This window comes from Diplodia seriata, assembly GCF_021436955.1.
Source record: "Diplodia seriata strain FDS-637 chromosome Unknown scaffold_6, whole genome shotgun sequence".
In the NCBI taxonomy this organism is placed as follows: domain Eukaryota; kingdom Fungi; phylum Ascomycota; class Dothideomycetes; order Botryosphaeriales; family Botryosphaeriaceae; genus Diplodia; species Diplodia seriata.
This window is the reverse complement of record NW_027117313.1, coordinates 1,629,340-1,653,819: the sequence shown is the minus strand read 5'-3', so window position 1 is coordinate 1,653,819 and position 24,480 is coordinate 1,629,340. Positions and strand designations below refer to the sequence as shown.

Genomic DNA, 24,480 nt, shown 5'->3' with positions numbered 1-24,480 from the left:
GGCGATAGGCCATATCCATGAACCGGATTGTGTTCGAGCTCAACGGGCACTTTGTTGTGCGTGTCTCCAAAATAGACGTTTTCCCTCAACTCAACACGGTGTGCTAATTGAGGACACTCCATGGCAGTATTGTCTGTATGATTCGTTCTGGGGATCCGGCGGAAGAGTTTGGCCAATTTCTTGGATCGCTGCTGGAATTTTGCGACCTGGCTCTGGAGACCGCTTGGTATGTCCTGCTCGGCAACCGTGCCCGGCTGCTGTTCGCGATAAAAAGTTCTCACAAGGTGTCGTTCTCCGACCGCGCAATCACTGTTGGTACCTATTCTCTTTTTAGCAAGAAGCGTTCCAGCCATAGCACCATATTTACAATGAGGCCATACTAACTTGAAATTTACCTAGCAGTCAATCGCGAGCAAGTTGCCCAGCTGAACCAGAGGTAATGAGACTAGAAAAAGCCGGGATGTACGACGATGAATCAGGATTCAATGGCTCTGGAAGGAGTACTGGAGGTTTTTGAGAAAACTAAGGGAGATGAAAGCAATGAGAGGACCATTTTGTAGTAAAGGGCAAAAAGCAAACGTGCTGTACATGGGAAGCAACGCTAAGCAGAAAACGATGAGAATCCATTCCTACTCCTTCAGTGCTCCTCTCAATGTCTTTGTGCAGGCCCTGGGCTCGTAAACAGCTCCGCTGGACTGGGGCATGAGGTCCTGAAACTGGGAACAAGCGAGGGAGGTAGGCAGGTTGATCGTTTGCCTGGTGGATGCCTTACGGACGGGTGGGTCAGAGATACCGCAACACAAGCGGCTACTTGATAACATTGAGATTCAGTGAGTCCACACGACTGATCTTGCATACAGAATGCGCCAGGTGATCCGTCATTTGGACGTCTTCTTTGCACTGAGACACAAATATCCCGTTTCGGCTGAGCGTGTAGAAGTACGCTTTGCTAATTCAGGAGCGGGAGAAGTAAAGCGAGTCTCGTTGAGCATGGGTTATCCATACAACCGGAATCGCTTCATTTGTCATTTTTTGGTGATGAGGTGGGATAGGTAGCGGCGAGTGGGGACTGCTGTGTGTCTTGTGTTGAGGTTACAGGTTGGCAGGTCCTGAGTGAACGTCGACCACCCTGGAAGTTGAGCCCGGCTCGGTTCCGAGGGACCGTAACGCAATGATCATCTTCACGCGAGCATCAAGGATTCTCCAAATGGGATGGACGACACGCCATGTTTCGCATCTTCACATTAACCGAACAGTGTGGCGTAACTCCACTAGCACTTCAGTAGAGACGGCGGCTCAAACCACATTTGACGGCGCTGAGATGAGGCTCTTCAAAGATAAGAATATGGCCAGGGCTCCAAATGGGTCAGGAAGGACGCCAATTTATGACAAGACATCATGCTCCTCAGGCTTTATAGCGGCAGGTCAGAATTGACCGACAACCCTACGAAAGTCACTCGCATCAGTCTCTTGGGTGGTTTTCTTCAGCATGCACTCTTTGCCCTGGCATGACTTATATTAAAGCTTCCATGAAGCTACTCTACATCAGGTAACATCCATCCAGGATATCCCTACTGCCAGATGGCAATAATCATTAATCACCGATCCGAAATCCCCAAAGCGAACGAGCTGTCTTTCCTCACATTATCTTATTCAAGAAGCCGCTCCGCTCATGAGCCACACGCTCGTAGGAAATGCGATGACGACGATGGAAATTTAGAACCGGAACTTCGAAAGGACTCTCTGAATAGCCGGCCATTTGTTGCATGGGTGCATATGGTGTATACGTGTGGAGTGGTTCCAGATGGACTTCGGTAAAACTGCACGATCAGGTCCACCGGTGCGCCATCTTGCATCAAGGGCTTCCACAATCCTCATTGATTAAACGTTGAATGGTCCCTCTTGAATCAATACACGCCTTTGATAGGTTCAGTGTCAGAAAACGGGGATATCGGATTAGGCACGCGGGCTGAGAAATGGAACACACGGAGGTGGGCTGAGCGTCTGGCTTGCATGTCTGCGGTCCTGTGGCTGGCTGAATGCGTTGACTTTCGTAATAATGTGGAGCAAAGGATCGCTAGCAGACTCCAAGATAAGACAGTCTGCCTTTCTTTGGAAGTCCACAGCTACTATAATTAGCCATCTCCTGCATTAACGGCTTGGTTTTCGCAAAGCACCCAAGCCTTTTGTGAAAACACGATCCCGGCTGCGAGCGTTCGCGTGAAGTCATGATGCCCACCCATAGATTCTGCTCGCTTGGAGAAACCCCTGGCATTTCCGCGTCCTTGACACCCCGGCAGATCGCGATAGGATCCACACCACCTACCAAACACACTTCCACACTTCCAATAGCGAAACCTGTTATAACCCAACAGCCGCCCAGGGAGTACTTAGCGGCCCGGAAACACTTGCCCAAGTACCCATGGAATGGCTCCAAACTTGATTTTCCCCTTATGATCTTTCTCCAACTCTCAGCTGCCCACCCCACACCCCGCCAGCCACACTCCCCTCCTCTTTTCTTCCTTTGCGTCAACATATCCTCGTGGAGATTGGGAAGGCAGCTGTCCGTATGAGTATACGCATGCGTGACTTTTCCGTGCGAAAGTGATAGAGCTCAAGAGCAAAAAAAAAAACAAAGACAAATGACATGTGCTTTTTGCACTTTCGCTACAGCCTACTACTTAGGTATCACGAGCACCTACCTCACTACTGTGTAAGTATCAGTTTAATAACGATGACAATGATTGAGTTCCAACAGGCCGGGCTAAGTATTGCCGATGAAGTCCCAAATCACCAGCATGTGTTTACAAGTCCAGGAGCAAACAAGCGAGATTTCACTACACGGAGATGCTCAAAAATCTACACATAAAATCATTGTTCTACTATGACCAAACGCCCAAATCTCTTTTTATCCTTTTTACAACCCAGTCGCAACCATGTACCAGAAATCAAGCCGATTGCATGACTCTCCTTTCGAGAAACAGCCTCCACAGACCCTGTCTACGCAGTGCCACCACCACGTCCACCAATCTTCCCCAACGCCGCCTTCTGCTCCGCGCTAAGCTCGCACGTCGGCAACTCCCTCTCGCCCTTCTTCGTCGGCTGCGGCAAGAAGCCGACGGCGACGAGGTACGCGAGGTACGCGCCCAGCGTCTCGACCGTGACGGCGCTTCCGCCCGAAACGTCCTCGCCGGTCCACTTGGCGTCGGCGCGCAGCGCGGCCGCGGCCTGCGCGTCGTCGAGCTCGGGCGCGATGGTGTCGGCGGGGAGGTTGCCGGTGACGAAGTGGAAGAGCGGGAGCAGGGCGTGTTCTTCCTTGTCGCCATCGAGCGAGGCAGCGACGTAGTCTTCCATCTTGGTGCGCCACTCGTCGTACGACACCTGCGGGATGTCGTAGCCGTACGTCTCGAGCGCCCCGACGAACTCGTTGAAGGAGAGGCGGGGGTGGCTGGTGACCTGGGTGACGCCGAGGGGCTCGGCCGGCGGGTTGAGGGTCGAGGCGATGACGACGCGGGCGACGTGGGTGACGGGGACCTGGTTGACAGTGTTCTTGATGTCGGGGCGGGCGTTGAGCTGCAGGCATCCCTTAAGGAGACGGACGAGGAAGTCATCCGTGATCGAAGCACCGGTGACGGGATCACCTGTGACGTATCCGGGGCGGATGACGGAGCCCCTGAGACCACGCTTGCCTGCCTCGCGGACAATGTACTCGCTCGCCCACTTGGACTGACCGTAGCCAGTGCCGAGACCCTTGCGGCTGCCCTCCATGTCGTCGGCCTCCAAGACACCCTTACCGCCAGCAGCCACGCTCTCCTGGGACAGCTTGACGTAGTGATCACTATCCAGGGTAGAGGTAGAACTGACAAAGCCAAGTTGCTTTGGCTTGCCGCTTGTGCACAGCGCGATGGCATTCATCGTCGAGAGGACATTTGGAGAGCGGAGGCTGGAGTACGGCTGCATCCAGTTGACCAACGCGCCGTTGTGAATGATAACGTCCGCCTCATTGGCGACGCGCTCCCAGGCCTCCTTCTCAAGGCCGAGATTGGGCTTGGAAAGGTCTCCAATGACAACCTCCAGCTGGGAGCGCCATGCCTCAGACCAGATACCATACGCTTGGCAGGTAGAGGCAATACGCTCGAGACCAGCAGCAGGATCCTTAGCACGAACGTGCGCAATGACGCGCAGGTTACGGCTAAGAAGATCTTTCAAGAGGTAAGAACCCAAGAAACCGGTAGCGCCGGTAAGGAAGACGGTCTTGGGCTCGGAGAAATCCAGGGTTGCAGATGGGATAGACTTTGGCAGTTGTTGTGCAAGCTCGCGGGCATCAGCAGAGTAGGCTTCATCCGTGACATCATCGGGAGCAGGAGCATGCTCCAGACGCAGACCAGCCGGATCCTGAGCGCGGTCAATCTCAGTGGAGAAAGCCTCCAATGTTTGCGACTGGAAGATGACGCTCATGGGAATATCGATACCCTTCCACGTCCTCCTGACCTGGAGAAGCATCTGTTGAGCCAAGATGGAGTGACCGCCCTCCTCGAAGAAGTTCGACTCCGGAGTCAACATGCGAGCCGAGGTGTTCGGCAGCAGCTTACCCCAGATCTCAGCAATCCTCTTCTGAGTCTCAGTCATGGACGCAGCGACTTGAGACGGTCTTCTGCCAGCGGCAAGGAGAAGATCGGTGGGCTCAGGGAAGGGCAGGGCCGGCTTATCAATTTTGCCGTTGGGGTTGAGCGGCATGCGCGAGAGAGGAACGAAAACGCTGGGGACTGCGTAAGAAGGCACCTTAGTCTTGAGGAAGCTCCTGCAGTCGTCCGACAGTGGCTTGAATTTCTTCAGCATGCCAACCATGGAGTCATCCTGGGAGTCATCCGCAGCAAGACCCTTCTCCTCAAGCCACTGAAGCCAGCGCTTCATCTCAGGAACGATGTAGCTGACGAGTGTCGGCTCCTCATCCTTGTTTCTGCGAACAAGAGTGACGTTCTCGCGAATAAGCTGGTGGCGCGACAGGTGAGTGTCAATCTCGCCAAGCTCGATACGGAAGCCTCTGATCTTGACTTGGTTGTCGATGCGGCCAGTACACTCAACGTTTCCATCAGCAGTGTAACGGCCCAGATCACCAGTGCGGTAGAGACGGTCACGAGGACCCTTGTAGAGTTCCCTCCATGGCTCCTTGGCTCCGGAAGCTGCGACCTTTTCTTCATCCTGATTAGCCCACTGGGCAGGATCAACGAACCAGTTGGAAATGAACTTGGACTCGTTCAGCTTGGCAGTAGTCTCATCGTTGCCAAGGTAACCCTCTGCCAGGCCACCTGCTCTGGTAAAGATTTCTCCCTGCTCGCCAACGTCGCAGAGGCGGTTCCGGTTCTCGCGATCAACAACCAGCAATTGAACGTCTAGCATACCCTTGCCGGCAGGGATGATATCGCCCATGGTGTCGAGGAAGTTCGGGTCGTCGGTTCTGCTCGGGACCTCGTAGTAGGACACAGCGCGCTGAGTCTCGGTGGTTCCGTACATGTTGACGATGCGAACATTGTGTGCCAGCTCCTGTAGCCTCTTGCAATCTCTCTTGATCAAGACGTCGCCGACGAAGAAAGAGTGGTGCAGAGAGGGGAATTGGGCGCTGGCGCCTCCAACGAGAATTTGGCCCATGGCGGGAGTGAGGTGGGTAACGGTAGCCTTGTAGTTGCGCATCCACTCGGCGAGAAGCTCGTGTGCAATATCATCGCGGCTGGGCACAAGGAGCTGTGCGCCGAGGAAGAGGGGGGTGAAGATGTCTCTCTACGCCAATTAGCTTAAGGCGGACCATCCACCTAGCCCAGAATTCACGCACCTGAATAGGATCATGAGCAATTCCAGACAGCATGGTAAATCTATCGTTCTCAGACAGATTGAATCTTTGAGCCATCCAGGGGAAGTAGTATGCCAGAGAAAAGTGGCGACCCTGCACACCCTTGGGCCTGCCCTCGGAGCCACTGGTGAAAGACAGGGTCGGAATAGAGTCAGGACCGACCAAGACACCAGGCAACTGGGCCTTGAGGGAGTTCTGCGCCTCTAGACAGTCCTTGCCGTCGATCTCACCACCTGCCAGAGTACCATCGTCCCGAAGCTTGAGAGCAGGCACTTCTGCCTTGATGCTCAGGTTCTGGGTGATGAATTCCCTAACCTTGTCCGGCAGCTTGCCTGCCTCCTCGGTCGCGCGTTCGATCTGAACGAGGAATCTGGGGTTTGCGACCTCCAGGTATATGGTCTGGCGGTCGGGAGGATACTGGGGATCCAGCACGCTGACGGTTGCACCGGCCTTCAGAGCACCCATGTATGCAACGACGAGGTCCACACTGCGGCGGGTCAGAAGCGGGTTACGAGAGCGGTTGCAGGCAGTCTACTGACCCGCGGTGGGCGTAGACCATGACGACGTCTCCACGCTCACAGCCATGCGCCAAGAAGTGGTGGGCGAGCTGATTGGAGCTCTCATTGATCTGCTTGTAGGTGAAGGCGCGCTCGGGGGTGCGGGCGCTGGGGGTTTCGACAACGCATGGTCTCTCGGGGTGCTTCTCGGCATTGGCGGCGAAGATCTCGTGGATGGCTGGGCGCGGTTGAGCAATTGGCTACTTTGTGAAGTGAGAAATGTTTACCTCCGCGGTAGTCGCTCCAGTGAAGGTCGGCGGCGGGGTCCGGGAGGACGGATGCGGTGCCGGTCTCAGCCATTGCTGCTGCAGGAAGGGGCCGGGAGAAGGGAAAAGCAAAGGAATGAGAGGGAAGGCGGAGGTGAAAAATGGCCGGCTGTTTGCAGGTGGGATGAGGTGGGCTGCAGCAGCGGCATGAGTCAACAGCAATCGGTCGGCGGGCGCAGAAAAACCTGGGGAATGACGTCCGAAGCCGGCGGTGGGCGGGGCCCTTGCAGTGGCGCCGCAGACGGTCTTGGCAGGGCTTCTCGTACATCATCACGCTGATTCGCGCGCGCCGGCCACAGGACGCGCAACACCAACTCTCCCCAGGTGTCCCGTCCAGCAACCTTCACCACGCCTGCTGTCCTCTCCTGGCGTGCTCCCTCCGAGCGCTCCACTCGTCCGGCTCAATTTCACCCACGTCGCGCCATTCGCTCCCGCCGCCGCTCCTTCAATCGCCGTCCCGAGACCGTTCCTTGCTCCTGCCCTGTGTATAGGGGCCGCGAGACCTCGTATCCATTCCATCCCTCCGAATGTCGCTCTAACCGTCGATCATACCCCGCTCCACAATGGCCCGCATCTTTATTCCTCCCCGCTACAAGGTGGTGCTTGCCATCGTTGTCTTCTTTCTAATAAGCCTGATTCTCTTCGGCTCGCCAACCAACATCGATCACGTACCCACCTATCACGAGGTCTCCGAGAAGATCAAGAATCCCAACCTGCCATCTCTGCCGAACTCGTACAACCCGTTTGCGCCCACGGCGCACAAGCCACCTGTTCAAGCCAACAGCTCCAGCGGCGAGACAACATGGTTCAGTGACTGGAAATGGCAGAATCCCTTTTCATCTTCCATTACCCTGGACGAGAACAGGGCCGTTCTGCCGCCTCTGAGGCCTCGCCAGCCTATCTATACATTCTATGATGGAGATGTGAAGCAGAACCCCGTCATTCGGGAGGCTGAAGAGCAGCTGCTCCTGCAGTGGCGCCGCGCTTGGTGGGCCAAGGGTTTCAAGCCAGTGGTTTTGGGTCGCGGCGAGGCCATGAACAACCCTCTATACAAGACCCTACAGCTTGCCAACCTCAAGGAATCGAAGCTACTGAGTCTGGAGACTGAGGTTGCCCGTTGGCTGGCATGGGGAAACATGGGTTCGGGCATCATGGCCAACTGGCTCACTCTCCCCATGGCTCCTTACGACGATCCCTTCCTTGTTATGCTTCGGCGTGGAGAATACCCTAAACTCACACGTTACGAGCCTCTCCGGAACGGTCTGTTCGTTGGAGAGAAAGATGCGATCAATGCTGCAGCCAAAGCCGCTCTGAACGATCCTGTGAAGTTGAAGAAGGCTTCGGACATCGTCGATGCAATTCCCCAAGACATGTGGAGTGTAGAAAAGCAGGGTGATGCCATCGCCTTCTACGACCGCGTAACCATCAAGCAGAAGTACAAAGACGTTGAACAGAAGCTCGGGGACAAGGCAAACCCCGACGGTCTCAAGGCTTTAGCGCAGCTGATGAACGCGCACCTCCACAACACATGGCAGAATACCTTCGAGGAGGGCGTGGCAGTCGTCAAGCCCGTCCCAACGCACATGACCGCTCTCACCGAGGAAGCCATCGACATCGCCCGCAACCTGACGCAGTGTTCCGAATCGCCCATGCCGGCCACCCAACCGCCTAACCGCAACTACAAGCCCTGCGTCGCCTCGACGCCGATGAAGGTCACGATTCTGCCCACGTACCGCAACCACAGCACACTCTTCAACATTGGCACCGTCCCGCACCCCTACACCTTCCTCTCGCTCAACCACCAGCGCGACGCGCTCGACGCGCGCTTCCTCCGCCGCGAAGTCAAAGAACGCAACCTCTGGCTCACGTCGGCCACCAAGGAGCTCCTCGGCTCGGGCAAGAGCGCGTCGATGCGCATCACGCACTTCAAGGACGCCGTCGCCTCGGAGCGCAACGCGTACCAGTCGCTCTGGCTCACGGCGGAGCGCGAGTCGCAAAAGGACCTCAACTGGATCTTCGGCTTCAACCTGCCCAACTCGCCGCCGGACGACGGCAAGTCGGAGACGCCCGTGCCCGGCCCCGAGCGCCGGCCGCCGCCGCCCAAGCCCGACGGGCCCGTCCCCACGGAGCAGGAGCTCGGCCGCGAGCGCGAGCTGCTGCGCAAGGCGCGCGACGCCATCAAGAGCAAGGTCCGCGACATGGTCCGCGTCAAGGAGGCGGTCGAGGCGTGGAACATTGCCGACGCCGAGGCGTGGCGGTTCGCGCGCGCGTTCTCGGCGCGCAGGCGCATGGAGCGGCTGGTGTGGGAGGAGGAGGAGAGCAAGTTCGCCGGCGCCGAGAGGCGGAAGGGAAGCAGTTGGGGGAGGTGGTTCGACAAGGATGACTGATGGGCGGATAAAGAGAGCACATCGCAAAGTTTTCTTTCCGTCGGTGAGCCCGGAGATGCAATATTCAAACATGGGGATAGACTTTGGATTCGTTCACGGATTTTCATTTTCTTTTGGAGGACTCGTTCAGGTAGGGGTATTGGGATGGGAAGTGGGGGGAGTCGGTCTGTACTATTGCGTGTGTAGTACGGCGTAGGCGTCTTGTTTTTGTACTTGATTCTCCTCGCTGATGGAACAGCAGAGTGGGATAGAGGGAGAGACACCCTTCACTAAGTGTGGTTTACACATCATCATTGAAACTTGGCATTTGTTATCCTAAATTCCTGATTTTTTCGTGCAAGCCCAGCTTTTGTATTGTCAAAGTCCCGTAACCGCCTTTTTTTTCCTTTTCTCGTAAATGCCCCCATCCTATATTCCTTGCCCCTGTCAAAGAAAGTATCATACAGTTGAACAAAAAACCAAGATGACCCTATCCCTCTACAGAATGCTCGGCATTCATGGGGGAAGGGGCAGACGACATTGCTTCTTGCTCTACGAGCAAGAGCTGCTGCCAGCGATGAACTCGCCGGAGGAGTTCTCGCAGCCGCACTCGGTGGTGTTGGGGTCCCTGATGCAGCCGGTGCCGTCGCCAGAGGACGAACCGTTGTCGCTACAAAAAGAGAATCAAGTCAGTCAACAATTCCCGCCAATAAGGGAAAATAATCACTCACTTCCAGAAGAAGGTCCAGCCGTCTTCGTCGGCGGTGAGCTCGCCGGAGGTGGGGGCGGTGCAGCTGTAGGCCTTGCAGGTGCCGTAGGAGAGGCCGTTGGAGTTGGTCTTGGTGCGGGTCCAGACGGCGAAGGTCTGGGTGCCGCTGAGGCGCGTGTTGTGCGAGCACTCGGCCGCCTGGATGTCGGACGACTCCTCCCCGGCCGAGCAGCTGATGTTCTGGGGCACCTTGCCCTTGGTGTTGGTCGTGCACGGGTCGAGCGTCGCCGAGACGGTGGCGGCGGTCGCGAGCACGGCGGCGAAGGTGGTGAAGCGCATGATGACGGTTGTCGTTTTGGGAGGGTTTGAGCCGGTAAGAGTTGGTCTTGTTTTGAAACGAAGGACGGTGGTAGAAAGCGAGAGACGGTTTTTTGTTTGCTGATGGGAAAACACAAGACTGCTTGGCTGACGGACGTTTATATAGGACTCTCTTAGTCGACCGCTGGGGTTCTACTTAGAGATGATTCGCGACCAGGTTTGGGGATGTTTGAAGCTTGACCAAGGCCTCGAGCGCCATGGCGATCCGTGAGTTGTGAAACGCGAGACCATCATCATCGTCAAGGCCGCCCTACGGAAATAGACACCCGCCGGGCCGCCCATGGGGCGATTGATGGGGCTAGCTACGTGTTGGTCTAGATATGGAATCGAACGGCCTCGAATCACCGTCAGGCACGCATGCGTGTAACAAGGCGGCGTCGTCGCCCGCGCCGCGCCGACACTGCCGTTGATTGCCCCTAAATTGATCCACCCGCGAGGCGTTTTCCTTATGGCAGAAATGCGGGCAAGAAGGAGGCGGAGAGGCTCAAAATGAACGGGTGGAGTTGTTGTGGAGTCTAAGAGGTTTCATGTATAGCAGGGCTGCGGTGCTGTTACAAGGTAGGCCCGCGCGCCAGGCGTTCCCCTATCTCATTTCGAGGCTGTGGCGTGTAGGAGCTTCATTGTACGTGACACTGGCACCTCGTCAGGATACGAGCGTTCCGCAGTACTCCCGGCGATATACTTTTCGATGTTTGTGATGTATAGAATACGCGCCATGTATCTGAAGGGATTAGGCCGGCCAAGCCCACAAGTTGCTTGTATGGAATAAAGGTCACTTTTCTGGTGAAGATGCGGCCTCTGCATGGCGATCATGGAGACACCACCGGTGGCAATGTCGCAGTCTGACTCGGGAAGCTTTCACGTCCTGTAAGTGTGGCGCAACAATCAGTCGCCGGAGGCGGACCCGTACTCTTTTTTGACCAAAAGCCGCAGGGGCTCGCCATGTGCGGGCTTGAGACTCGAATCAAGAGAGGAGGAAGAACATTGGCTGTAGAGTGGACACGGCAGCGCGTTCTCGAAACAGTACATGTCACCACGACGGGGGACCTCCCCAGAAGCGAGCCCAGGATGGTAGTGATCGGAGAAGGCTGAAAAGTGGAAAAGGCGGCCGCGACCCTGTCCCAAAATCAAGGGACACAACAAGGACGGAACGAGCAGAAAAGAGAAGACAAAATGGTCCGGAACAGCATCGCGTTTGGCGGATTCGGCAACAAGGGCGATACGAACGAGGCGTCCAACACCGACAGCGGCGAAGTAGCACTACTCGTGCAACGGCGACGACGGAGCTCCATCAGGTCGGGCTTGCGCAGGTTGTGCGACGGCGTGCAGCGGCAGACGGCGACGATGCGCAGTCGCAGCGCCAGCAACGGATCCACCAGATCAGACATTTCGAAGCGGAGCAGCAGATCCACCGAGAACCTCGTAGATGGTGATTCGAAGAGCACACATTCGGTGAGTAGTACCGGCAGAAGATCACACAATCACGCATGAAGCAAGCAACTAATACTAGCCTGAACAGGAAGTTTCGAGGAACTCGACATCGTCTACGCGAGAGGCTTGGTGATCGTACGTGGAGGGCTGGCAGACTACAGTATATCGACGAGACGGAGGAGGCAGACCAAGGGCGGCGAGTCAGACGCGAGGGGAAAGGGAGAAATGAGGAGCGGCCACGACAATCGCAGCACAGCCGAGGATCGATTCGCGGGGATTTCCCCAAGACCTCCCCAATAGAGACATGCATCATTACCCCAACTCGCGTCCTCAATTTGCGTTTCGTGATCACGAGTTGACCTGCACCTGTCATGCCCGAGCAGCTTGAATCCAGTCGCCGCCGGCCATCGCCATCGGCGAATACTGGCAAGCGGAGAAGACTGGACGACGTTGCTACCCACTGCGAAGCCGGACGAAGAAATGACCATCATCAGATATCCGCCCTCGGAGGCGACGGCGACAACAACATCCTCAATAGCCACATGTTTTCGCCGCCGTCGCATCCCCACCTGCACACCGCGTCTCCATCAACGTACAACCACGAAGAAAGCCACAACAACAACACCGCCTTCACACAGGCCCCAAACTCTACCACCATGGTCTCCGAAGCACGACCCCCATCAGCACCAGCAGTAGCGGACTACTCCGCATCCTCCATCTCCGGCTTCTCCCCGGAACTGCTGATGGACCCTCTTCTCGCGTCGTCGCCCGGCGGTTGTGCAGGCGGCGGGGCCCACGCACGGTGCCAGGGTGACGCCAGGGCGCTGCTGCCCACCAGCCCGGACGACTACAACTGCAACCCCATGTTCGTGGCCTCGCAGGAGGAGCTGCGCAGCCTCCTCTTCAACACCGCGCAGTCGACTCAGCCCACGCGGGCGCCGAGCCCGGTGGCAGCGGGTGGTGGGAGGTACGCGGACGAGTTCATCGATGGAGGAGGAGGTGGTGCGGGTGGAGAAATTGGCGGCTCCTTGTCCTCGTCCTCATCCTCGGGCCGCAATCAGATGAAGCAGATCCTAGGCACGCGCAAGAGGATCGAGTATCTCAAGAACTACCTCGCCAAAGTGGCTCCTTGGGTGAGTTCTCCTTCATTACGCACTCAGTCGTTCTCGCACCATTCCTTGATTGCAATACAGGTTGGTTTAGAGTAATATGCAAATTGCTCGCCCTCTACCTATCAACTCCCTGCTCCAAGGTCATAAAGCACTCCTATCTAGAAAAAAAACCGCTCCTCAAAACCTTGAAGGAGACGTCTCATATGCACAGAACACGCTTCAACCAATGAGGCTTGCCCCTTTACACAAATAACTATAGCAGTAGTCCTCACTGACTCACTCACTAACACATCCATTTTCCCCTAACCAGCTCGACATGTTCGACACATCCCGACACTTCGGCATCACCGTGCCCGCGCTCGCGCAAACCCAGCCGCCCCTCCTCTACGCCATCCTCGCCCTCTCAGCCCGTCAGATGGAGCGGCTCAACAGCGGAGGAGGAGGAGGAGGAGGCAGCAGAAGCAGAAGCAGCAACAGCAGCAGCAAGCAACACATCTACCCGGCCACAGCCTCCTCGTCCTCGACCTCCACTGCGACCTCCACCTCCACCTCCGCTTCAAACTCCTTCGAGTCCCTGGAACTCTACCAAGAAGCCATCCGGCTGCTGACGCCCAGGCTGCCCGAGCGCTCGCCGCACATCCTCCCCTGCTGCGTCATCCTCTGCTGCCTGGAGATGATGTCGGCCAGCCCGCAGGACTGGCGCCGGCACCTCGAGGGCTGCGCCACCCTGTTCGACTCGTTCGACGTCAACGGCTTCAGCGGCGGCCTGATGCAGGCTGTGTTTTGGTGCTACACGCGCATGGGTCAGTTTTTTTTTTTTCCCACTCCCTCCCTTTTCCTCTGAAAGTAGCATTTGCAAATCCATCTATGCCTTCCAAAAAAAAAAAAAAAAAAAAAGACAAAACCACCCCAACAACTTCGTATTACCTAACTAATTAACAACCAACATCTCACCTACTCAACAGATCTCTGCGGCGCCCTCATCTCCGACGGCACCGAAAGCACACTCCTCGCCCTCCGCAAATGGGTTCCCGCAAGCATCCACTCATCATCACCATCACCCTCGCACTCCAACTCGAACATAAACTCAAACCCGGACAACGACGACGACAACGGTGACGCGACCGCCGACGCCGTCCACGACCTCTTCGCCTCCCGCCGCAGCCCGGACATGCACGCCAACTACGCCGTCTACCTGTGCTCGCGCGTGTGCGAGCTGCTGGCCGACCGCACCAAGTACGCCGAGCTGGGCGTCGACAACGGCTGCACCGGCCGCGCCTACGCGCGGCGCTGGGAGCGCCTCTGGCGCGAGCTGGCGCGCTGGCTCGACGAGCGGCCCGCCGAGCTGCTGCCGGCGCGGACCGTCGGGAGGGGGGCTGGTGGTGGTGGTGGTGGTGGACGACGACAACGATCGAGGAAAGAAGAAGGAGGAGGAGGAGGAGGAGCTGAAGAAGAAAACGACGACGACGACAGGAGCAAAAATGACAACAATAACAACAAGCCGCCGTTCCCCGAGATCCTCTTCGTCCACTGGGCCGCCATCAGCTCCAACCAGCTGTACCACACGGCGTGCATCCTACTACTAACCTCCATGCCGCCCAAGAGCAGCAGCGGTAGCGGCAGCCTGGAGCTGGCCCCGCTGCCCGTCCACAACCCGCTGTGGCACGCGCGGCGCGTGTGCGGCATCTCGCTGTCCAACCCGCACGAGGGCTGCCTGAACAACGCGTGCCAGCCGCTGTGGATCGCCGGCCGCATGCTCGGCCACCACTCCGAGCACGCCGCCGTCATCGACCTGATCCGCAACATCGAGGCCCGGACCGGCTGGGGCATGTACTGGCGCATCCGCGATCTGGAGGAGGCTTGGGGCTATCGAACGACCACCCGTTGAAATGGGGAGTGTGGCTGCCCCGCCGCTGCCGTCGCGCTCTAACAGAAGCTTTTTTCTCCTCTTCCTCTCTCCCTCTCCTCCACAAATAACCCCCCTTTCTCAACGGAAAACAAAGACAGAAAGAAGCTTGTATGCACATCACGAGTGCTCCGCCAGCCGCCAGAACTCCTGCAGACTCCGCACGTCGCCGTCGATCTTCCAGCCCGTCGTCTCCCGCGCGAGCTCCAGCGTCGCCAGCACGGCCGCCTGCTGGTCGCGATGCGTCATCTTCCGCGCCGCGCGCAGCACGCACGCGAGCATGCAGGGGTCCCAGCCGTTCTCGAAGAAAAAGTTGCCGTCGCCGTTGCCGACGACCGCGATGGCGCACGTGCGCTGCGCGTGCCAGTGCAGCGACGCCGTCGGCGAGTGGTGGTGCGGGCCGCCGGGCATCTTCAGCGTCTTGGGCTTGCAGTCCAGGAGGATCATGGCGGCGGTGTGGTAGACCAGGTTCGCGAGCGTCGCCGCGGCCGTGCTGAAGATGATGGTCGGGAAGGCGTTTGCGTCCGTCCTCTCTCCCGCCGTCGATGATGATGACAGCTCGAGAAGGGGTTTCACGAATCTACGCCGGTTGGCGTACCATGCCGACAGCTCGGTCCATTTGTTCTGCCATTGCGCCAAGTAATTCTGGTGGCGCCCTTGTCCTGGGCGCTCGTCTCCGGCTTCTCTTTGGCGGTGGTCTTGGAGGACGCGGACGGCTTCGCCGCACAGGAGGAGCGCACGTAGCGCGTACCGGTCAACACAAGCAGGATCGGCATCGTCGTCAGGCTCAATTCCCTCTAAGATGCCGCACATCCCATCCGATGGTCTGCCGAGAGCGACGAGAGTGTCCAGATCTATAGTCATATGAGACTCGTTGACCAAGGCGGCAGCCAGGTCGAATCGGAAGATACACCAAAACAATGACGCTCCCAATCCGGGTGTGAGCGCGTATGTGTATAGAGGTGTCAAGGAGTTGACAGTCTGCGCAAGCGTTGGCGTCCAGCTGGCGAGAGGGGCGGAGATCAGGTCGACAATGAGCCGGATCATCCGAGCCTCTAGTGTATCCGAGGTCTCCGTGGCGTACATGTCTTTGGTCCCCCATTTTGACATGTTGTAATACTTTTCACTCTCAAACTGGGCCATCTCCGGTACACCGGAAGCGAGTTCTCTATGGCGCGCCGATAGCGCATATATCGCGTATATGATTGATGGGGACTCAGCACCGACAGTTGGGAGATAAAGACCGAGATGGTGGTTCAGATCAAGCATGTCAAGCTGCGAGGTGTTAGAGAGATTGTTCACATAGGAATGAGGGTCCGAGATACTTACCCATGGTGCTACGTGATAGCGATAATATCGCAGCAGTTCAAGGCCACGCTCTTCGGTGATTTCGTCCGTGGAAGTTGGTGGGGGCTGAGACAGCGTATTGCTTGCCATAGCGCTGCTCGATACTGGTGTAGGGACCGTAAGAGCTGCATCTTGCTGATTGGAATCGTCTTCATGTGCAGAAACCGCTTGGTTGTCGGTCACGGAGCCATCTTGGAAAATAAAAGGCGATTGGACCGAAGTGGCCAACGAAACGAGACTTTGCACAGCACCATGCTCCGCGCTGCCTGCCTCTAGATGGCCGGCAGACGTGGGGCGAAGCGTATGATATTGTGAATCTGAGAATATGCGGAATTGAAAGGGATCCGGATAGATTGGGCTGGTGAAATCGGTACTGTGACGATGCTGCTGCTGCTGATGGCTGATTACGTCTTCGCTGGAGTTTTCCGGTGTACGCAAAATTCCAGTTGACAATGAACCACTATGTGTGGACACTTGGCTATCCGACCGGGTGTGGGACGCGCCTGAGATGTATTGCAAGGTGCCGCTATCAGATCGACGCGAGTCTGTGCTGTCTTCGGGATCGCCGACAAACTGACACAGGTCAATGATCTGTTATGGATGCCCGTCACCAGGGGAAAAGCTGAGATTTACCCTAATCTGCGTGTATCTTGTTGTCGACGTTGTGTCAACTTGTGGTGCAGTGTGTGTGGTTGTTGAAGGAAAGCGCAGCTGTAAGCCGTACTGGCATTCGAAACTGCGTTCGGCGCAGTTTGAGCAGACAGGCTTGCGTTCGTCGCCTGTCGGTTTGTTAGCTTGTTCAAAAGAACAACCAGCGACGACAGCGGCAAAGGCATAGATAAGATCGACAGGGAGAGGGTAAGACGAACATTTCCGTCTCCTAATGCGGCATCGCTGGCACCCGGTGCGGACGCGCCGTCGAATCGGCCGATCTTCCGCAGCGCTGGCCTGGGGTCCTGTCGGCATTGTGCATTATGTAGCTTGGCCAAGTGTGTGTCAGTGACCGCGGGAGAGTAGGTGGCCAGGTTGGGCCAACTGCAGCCAAAAGCTGCCGTTTTCGTGTGGACGTGCGAGGACACTGCGGAAGGGAAGCGGTACGGGGGACGGCTAGATGCACATCGTTTTGGAGTCCGGTCGCGTTGGCTCCGCTCAACGGCAACCCGACGTTGCAGACCGGGGAAATGTGGAGGGCGCGAAGCCTGAGCTCGCAAGCTGCCCAGAGCGGAAAGGCAAAGCGCAGCTGGCCTATGCGTCGTCCCCCGACGTCATCCGCAGTCCGCGTGCTTTCAACCGCCGGCCAACGCACCTACCCGCGAGTCAGGACAACGCAAGCTCTTCCATCACACAGGGACGCACGATTTACCCGCCTTCCGATGCGGCATCTGGCTACGGCATTGGCGGCCATTGGCATCCGGACTACCATCAACGCTACCCATTATGAAACCCACGTCTCAATGGCTTACTGCGTTATCGCTTCTTTCTTGCGGCTTGCGCACGCTGGCAGCTGAGGATATGCAGCGGTGCAGGCCGTGGGAAGTCGACAGGAAGCCCCGAGTCTTCATCCTATCCGACATCTGTAACGAACCCGACGATACTCAGTCGATGATCCGACTCCTCACGCATGCCAACCAGTACGACATCAAGGGACTCGTAGCTACCACAAGCTACTGGCTTAACCATACCACTGCCCCGGACGAGATTGAGAATATTGTGCGAAACTACGGGTCGGTCCTGGACAATCTACAAGTGCATGGCCATAGGCAATATCCAACCGAGGAGCATCTGCTCTCCATCATCAAAAGCGGGCCAGAGAATTACGGCCTGGCAGCTGTGGATGCTGTCGACGCTGGCGAGCAGGTTTCGGATGGTGCTCAATTGCTCATTGATGCCGTCGACGCTTCCTCGGAGCCGCTCTACGTCCAAGCATGGGGAGGAGCCAACACAATCGCTCAAGCGTTGCGGTTTGTCCAGTTGAAGAGGTCGCACTCTGAACTCGTACAGTTCTGTGAAAAGATGCGTGTCTACGCCATCTCTGACCAGGACAACACTGGCCCCTGGATTCGCCACGAATTCCCCCAGATACGGTATATCGCTTCCGTCCATTCGTGGAACGCATATGGCTTGGCCGCGTGGACTGGTATATCTGGGGAGGGATTTTGCGGCTTCGATGATGGCGGACCGGACAGCGACCTAACGAGCAACGAGTGGATAAAGACCAATATCCAGCTGGGTACTCTGGGCAAACTCTATCCCGATGTTATGTTCATCATGGAAGGCGATTCGCCCTCGATGCTTTTCACCATGCAGAACGGCCTCAACGTACCGGAGCATCCTGAATGGGGCGGCTGGGGCGGTCGATATGCACCTTCTTCCCATGGGAGCAGGCATTTTGCAGATGCGGCTGACCACGTTGTTGGAAAGAGTGGGAAAACGTACATTAGCAACCATGCAACAATCTGGCGGTGGAGGCGGGCGTATCAGAGCGAGTTTGCAGCGCGCATGCAATGGACTCTGCATGGCAAAAGAGATGCGCGGACAAGTCACCCGCCAGTCGTGGTCGTCAACGGGTCTTGTGGGAGCCAGCCAGTCGAGCTGGAAGTTGAGGCAGGATCCTCGGTCGTGCTGGATGCGACAGAGTCTTACGACCCAGATTCTGGGAAGCATTCGGCTCTGAACTTTTCGTGGTGGATGTATCGCGAGATCACGGCGACGCAGTGGCTGGTCCGGTGGGAGGTGCGCGAGGTTGCGATCCGCCGCGACCAAGCTGTTCCCGGTGGGAGCAAGGTAATTGTTGAGATTCCATCGGCCGACAAGAGCTGCAGAGCACCGAGGGCTCTGCACATGGCCGAGAAGGTGAAGGCCGAGTGCCAGGCCTACCATGTCATTTTGGAGGTCTCCGGCCCAGGGGCTCCACCAATGACAAGGTATCGTCGCGTGATCCTGAAGGTGCAGCTGCCGGAGCAAGAAGCACGGGTTCGTGATTCCATGGCGCACGAAGAGCTGTGAAGTACGGTACCGTGTATATCCATGATACAATGTCGACGAGGTTTTGGCGTTGCGAAGGATTTCGGGACAAGCAACCGGTGCAGTCTCGTCGAGAGACACACATGACGGTGCCGGCTGCTCCGTGCTACTAGTGCATTCACCCGCGCGGGCTGTAGTCTGGAGATGGCGCGCTGCAACTGCCGACTGGCGCTCCAATTTTTTCTCCGCAGCCGACGGCGTCTGGTTCGGCGGCGGAGTTGCCGGATCAGGAATGCGCTGGCACCGGTTGCTTTTCTCGGCGGCAAAATTGCCCAACCCCTCGTGGTCTGTGCGTGTCATGACGCACTAGCCGTCAGGATAAATGCGGCTGCCCCACCATCGCCGTCGCGTCAGGCGCGGCGGGGAAGGCGCGGGTGGGTAGGCTTTCCATTTTGCCTGAATGCGCCGTGGCGGGGCCATTCCAGAAGGCTCTGTTGACCGGAGCTATGCGTGAAGAATGGTGGGTTGATGTCTGCTAGGCTACGGCGTGACACCTGACGGCTCCGTTTCTTAACAACAAAATTTCCCCCGCGCTCGTCCAGCAGCTCCGCATCTTCCTTCCTCTCCAATTCACACAATCTCACCTCTCAATTCAGTCACAATGGGTCAGGAAACCATCACTTTGGCCTCTGGTAAGCAGATGCCGCTGGTCGGCTTCGGCCTGTGGAAGGTTCCCAAGGAGACATGCGCCGACACTGTCTACAACGTACGCTTTCCATCCACGTCGCATTGGAAACGCATCTGCTCACCTACTTTGAACAGGCCATCAAGACCGGCTACAGGCTGTTCGACGGCGCCTACGACTACCAAAATGAGAAGGAGGCCGGTGAGGGCATCAAGAGGGCCATCAACGACGGCCTGGTCAAGCGCGAGGATATCTTCGTCACCACCAAGCTCTGGAACAACTACCACCGCAAGGACATTGCCATCGACATGATGCGCAAGCAGAACGAGGTTTGGGGCCTGGGCTACATCGACCTGTTCCTCATTCACTTCCCCGTCCCGCTCAAGTACATCGAGCCGGAGAAGCGTCAATACCCCGTAAGTAGAAGTGCGTCGCTTGAGCCTCGGAGCGCACCGCTGACGACTTCAGGGCTGGTGGATGGATGAGGCCGGCGCCATTGAGCTCGACAAGGTGCCCGCCCGCGAGACTTGGGAGGCTCTCGAGCAGATCGTCGACGAGGGCGTCGCTAAGAGCATCGGCGTCAGCAACTTCTCCGCGCAGCTCATCATGGACCTCCTGACCTACAACCGCCACCCTCTCTCGGCGCTGCAGATCGAGCACCACCCCTACCTGGTCCAGCCTGAGCTCATCGCGCTCGCCCAGGAGAACAAGATCGCCGTCACCGCCTACTCCAGCTTCGGTCCCCAGAGCTTCCTGGAGCTGAAGATGCAGCGTGCTGAGGACGCTCCTCTTCTCTTCGACCACGACGTCATCAAGAGCATCGCCTCCAAGCACAACGTCACCCCCGCCCAGGTGCTGCTCCGCTGGTCCACCCAGCGTGGTGTTGCTATCATTCCCAAGTCCAACAGCAAGGACCGCCTCAAGCAGAACCTTGAGGTCAACGGTTTCGACTTGGCCAAGGAGGAGATTGAGAGCATCTCTTCCATCAACAAGAATCTGAGGTTCAACGACCCTGGCTACTACCTTGACAAGCCCCTCAGGATCTTCGCTTAAGAAGTGTGCGAAAGAAAAAGAAAGTAGAATTCACGACTTAATGATAGATGGAAGGTTATACCAGCAATGATATACTTTTCCCAACATGACCTTTTTTCGGGCAGTTTTTTGTTTTCTTTTTTTGGTCAATTCGCAATGAACATTGTGACTATACATGCTTGGCCAAGCTCGTTGCGCAAATCTCCCAATTTTCGCAACGGAATGTATCTCTGGGACCTGAAATTTGAATGCCTGGCACCTGTCCATCGAATCGATTTCACTGACCTCGGGTTTCAGATGCGAGAGATGATTATACACGTGTGCGAGCATGTTGCTCTTAAAGAGTTCATCCGAATATATACTGGTCATTCCCATGTCCTAGAGACATTTAATCCACTGCAGAGGATCATGCAAGGTACCCGAAAAAGCTCCTTTGACTGTGGCCCTTGCGTCTCGCCGCTCGGGATGGCGTTCCGTCCGGCGCCCGTAGATCCCTTATCAGTAACCAATAACTTGCGCTGGTATCGGCCGAGACAGGGTCTGTAACTTCCGTACATGCATTTACTACAGCGGTAACGCGATTAGCAGCCGCTGACAAGAAATGTTACGGTCAGGTCGCTCCGTTGGGCAAATGGATACTTGAATTCGGTCCTCTCGGCCACCTTGCTTTGAACATGGCACTTGATTATATTTGGCGATATAGTCCCCTTTCAGTCATTCGTCTCGTCTATGGCTCTCTATAAGTTGGCAAGTTCGAGCAATGAATGCAACGGGCTTGTGAAAAGAGGAAGGACAGTCAGTGATGGTATATCGAATCTTTCTCCTCGCTAAGCGGAACACCATACCCCTAGTCCCATGAGCGAAACATAGTTTAGTTGTTCTAAAAAAAAATTCGACTAGGTAACCCAAGCCATCATCGGAGAGTATCAACGCTCCGACACCGACCCGCGTTGGATCTCGGGGACCACACTAGAGGCCGTCCGGATCTCAGGCCCCGCCGTTAGAACCGAACATAGCAACCAAATACAATTCTTTGGGCTAAGCCACCCTTGACGTTCACCCTTTCATAGTATTTGGGAACGCTGCCGGCCGCACTGTTGATGATACTTTGCGAGCTCCCAATCACCTCTCTTCCGGAGTTAACCGGTCATAAGCGGACGCCAACCAAAAGCGGCAAGAGGGCTGCCGGAAAATCGACCAGCCGCGCGCTCTTTCCGCCGGTTTCCGGCGTTCCCTCCTCAAGCACCCTTTTCCGTTTTCCCCCATCGCGACGGACATTTGGCCCTTTCTGAGCCATGGCTGAGCGCACACAGCCTCGGCGGCGCGGTTACCGCAGGAATTACCAGGCCTGTGAGGCTTGCAAGAAGCAAAAGGGACGCTGTGACCTGGGCTCGCCTGACAACCCACAACCGCCGTGCACGCGCTGCCGTCGGGCCAGGAAAGAATGCGTGTTCGGCCCGAGCCGCTTCAGCTCACGAGGCAACAATGCAAGCAGCAGCACGAGTCCTGCTGGGGAATCCAGTGGTACGCAATTTGAGCACGTGTGGATTGATGTATATGGGCATATTCTGATGCATGACGATAGGACCCAACAATGCGGCTCCTTCCAGCCTCCCGAGTGTGTCCTCTACCACACGCGAAAATACCGAGCGTGCCTGGACCGCAGCTGGAGTGCCATTCTCTGCTCGTAACAGTGCCTTTCCTCAACCTTTCTCTCAGATGTCCAGCAACAACGAGAGTACCAATCAGGATGGCGTGACGTCACAGGTCTCTAATCGGGACGAAGGAAACATCCGTGATCACCTAATGAGTGCAACGATCAGAAATCCAACCGAAGCCATGAGGTTGCTTTCCCAGACTGCAAGATTAACGGATCCGCACTCGGCGGAGCGACAGTGTGGCACGACTTCGAGGAACAATGTGCCTGGTGACGGCGACATATTTTGTAGCGACATGGAAAACTTCGTCGAGCGTCGAAGATTTCGACCAAGTGAATTCCCGGAGCGTCCAGACGACAATCCTCGGGGTGATAATCAAACCTTCTCGACGTGGATGCATTTCCGAATGTGCAAGGACAAGGTCATCAGCCCGAACGAAGCACTATTCCTCATCAACTAGTGAGTCACGCCCAGATCACCTGTAAAGTTCCACATTGAGAAGACGGCAGTTTCTTCGAACACATGAATCCCATGAGTCCGATTCTTTCCGACTATTATCATGATCCGGACAATCACATGGAATTGCTCAGAGAAGAACCAACGTTGGCATGCACCATCATTGCTACCGCAGCCAGATATACTCGACTGCCAGGACATGCTGCCCTAACACGAGGGAATCTGCTCCACAACAGTCTGCTTCGACATGTCCAATCATGCACTCAGCGGATTATTTGGGGCATTGGAGAAGAGGAGATGGGCATTGGAAGGATCATCGGCTTCATCGAGAGCCTTTTGATCTTCGTCTGTTGGGTAAGATGGTATACTTCAAAGTGGAACTGCATTCGAGCTTACCTTCAAATAGCACCCTAGAGCTTTGCATATGCTGGTTGAATCCAGCGAGCAAGCACCACCGACAGACTTTGATACCGAGTCGCATGGCAAATATTTCTTCGAGAAAAGTGTTCAAGGTAGGCAAATATCAAACACCCCAAAGCCTGTAAGCTAATAGATCAAAGGCATACATGCGCATGTGATCACAAGACTAAGCAGGCAATCAAATCGAATGATTTGGTAGGCGTATATCTCCATCTGTTCCCAGGCGTACACGACTGATTATTGTTGCAGGATGCTCATCGGGCTCGCTTCAACACTTGCTCACGAAATCGGGTTGTGGGAACCGGACACCACACCCAACCGAATTAACACCACAAAGGAAGAACGCAAGCTGCGACTAAAGAAACACCTCCTTCTCAACTGTGTTGAGGCACATTTTCGGCTTGGCAAGGCTGCTACGATGCAACAACCTTTCGGCCTATCCTTCGACGTACAGCCACCGAACACAGTAATTGAACTGGATGAAAAACGCAAGTTCATCCACAGATGTCTGGACTGTGGCATTGAATGTGCACAACTCGTGCATTTGGCGACAACCAGCTTGTATCAAAGCCCGGCACAGACCAAGGCTATGATCACGTCGAAGAAATATCTTAGTGCTGTTATGCATTATGACACCTTGCTCAAGAGCTGGTTCGACAATGCAAGAGCCATGTCTAACCCCTGTGAGTTTCATATATCTGACCTTATATTGTGAGATATACTGACATGCATCAGCTATTCTTTCAGCCTTAACAGCTCAGGCCGAAATCATGTGCCACGCTGCTCGCTCTTACATCCATCTCATTGCTATACAAGCAATTATGGAGAGATCAATCTCGCTCTCATATCCAAACGGTGAATCTGGCCGTATCAAAGTATTTGATGAACAGAACATGGTAGAAGTGATGCGGCTACCAGAGACTGCGCGGGACCTGGAGTTGATCAAAGTGGTGAGCCAGACTTCGTGACTCTTCTATCGGCTTCTTCTATATGATGGACTGACGCTATAAAGATTGCTACTGCCTGCCGTCAAGGAATGGAAAAAGTAATCGAGTTACACCAGGTGGATGCGTTCAGAAACACAACAGAGCAAGTAAGGGGAAGCGTCATCTCCCTTGTCATTTTCGGCTTGAAGATTGCCGGCCTCAATATAGAACCAAGACAAGATTTGATACCTCTGCTGAAAGAGGTCGTCCACATCATCGACATCTCGGCAATAGACGACCTCGACCTCGGTCCCATCTACGCCGACACTCTGCGCACCCTGGTCGCGAAAGTCGAAAACGCACGACCGGTTCGCGCCAAAGTGTGCGGCGAATCCACAAGTCAAGGAAGACAGCAACAG

General features: G+C 56.0%; 7 protein-coding genes across 7 annotated transcripts; 4 read left to right on the top strand and 3 right to left on the bottom strand.

Moving 5' to 3' along the window:
• Nucleotides 1-3,000: 3,000 nt before the first annotated feature.
• Nucleotides 3,001-6,705, bottom strand: LYS2 (large subunit of alpha-aminoadipate reductase; the record flags this gene model as incomplete). Its single annotated transcript, XM_066777835.1, has 4 exons — nucleotides 3,001-5,778; nucleotides 5,831-6,335; nucleotides 6,388-6,583; nucleotides 6,633-6,705. 4 exons carry the CDS (start codon nucleotides 6,703-6,705, stop codon nucleotides 3,001-3,003), a joined length of 3,552 nt encoding a protein of 1,183 aa, XP_066631930.1.
• A 529-nt stretch (nucleotides 6,706-7,234) lies between these two features.
• Nucleotides 7,235-9,058, top strand: SLS55_006404 (uncharacterized protein; the record flags this gene model as incomplete). The annotated part of the gene is made up of 1 exon (XM_066777834.1): nucleotides 7,235-9,058. One exon carries the CDS (start codon nucleotides 7,235-7,237, stop codon nucleotides 9,056-9,058), a length of 1,824 nt encoding a protein of 607 aa, XP_066631929.1.
• Nucleotides 9,059-9,589: 531 nt separating this feature from the next.
• SLS55_006403 (uncharacterized protein) lies at nucleotides 9,590-10,085 on the bottom strand (the record flags this gene model as incomplete). Its single annotated transcript, XM_066777833.1, has 2 exons — nucleotides 9,590-9,707; nucleotides 9,769-10,085. The coding sequence occupies 2 exons, from the start codon at nucleotides 10,083-10,085 to the stop codon at nucleotides 9,590-9,592; spliced, it is 435 nt and encodes a 144-aa protein (XP_066631928.1).
• Nucleotides 10,086-12,616: 2,531 nt separating this feature from the next.
• Nucleotides 12,617-14,555, top strand: SLS55_006402 (uncharacterized protein; the record flags this gene model as incomplete). The annotated part of the gene is made up of 3 exons (XM_066777832.1): nucleotides 12,617-12,688; nucleotides 12,978-13,470; nucleotides 13,633-14,555. 3 exons carry the CDS (start codon nucleotides 12,617-12,619, stop codon nucleotides 14,553-14,555), a joined length of 1,488 nt encoding a protein of 495 aa, XP_066631927.1.
• A 138-nt stretch (nucleotides 14,556-14,693) lies between these two features.
• SLS55_006401 (uncharacterized protein) lies at nucleotides 14,694-15,906 on the bottom strand (the record flags this gene model as incomplete). The annotated part of the gene is made up of 2 exons (XM_066777831.1): nucleotides 14,694-15,739; nucleotides 15,903-15,906. The coding sequence occupies 2 exons, from the start codon at nucleotides 15,904-15,906 to the stop codon at nucleotides 14,694-14,696; spliced, it is 1,050 nt and encodes a 349-aa protein (XP_066631926.1).
• Nucleotides 15,907-17,357: 1,451 nt separating this feature from the next.
• Nucleotides 17,358-18,926, top strand: SLS55_006400 (uncharacterized protein; the record flags this gene model as incomplete). The annotated part of the gene is made up of 2 exons (XM_066777830.1): nucleotides 17,358-18,273; nucleotides 18,529-18,926. The coding sequence occupies 2 exons, from the start codon at nucleotides 17,358-17,360 to the stop codon at nucleotides 18,924-18,926; spliced, it is 1,314 nt and encodes a 437-aa protein (XP_066631925.1).
• Nucleotides 18,927-19,545: 619 nt separating this feature from the next.
• On the top strand, nucleotides 19,546-20,622 carry SLS55_006399 (uncharacterized protein; the record flags this gene model as incomplete). The annotated part of the gene is made up of 3 exons (XM_066777829.1): nucleotides 19,546-19,650; nucleotides 19,707-19,985; nucleotides 20,038-20,622. The coding sequence occupies 3 exons, from the start codon at nucleotides 19,546-19,548 to the stop codon at nucleotides 20,620-20,622; spliced, it is 969 nt and encodes a 322-aa protein (XP_066631924.1).
• Nucleotides 20,623-24,480: the final 3,858 nt, after the last annotated feature.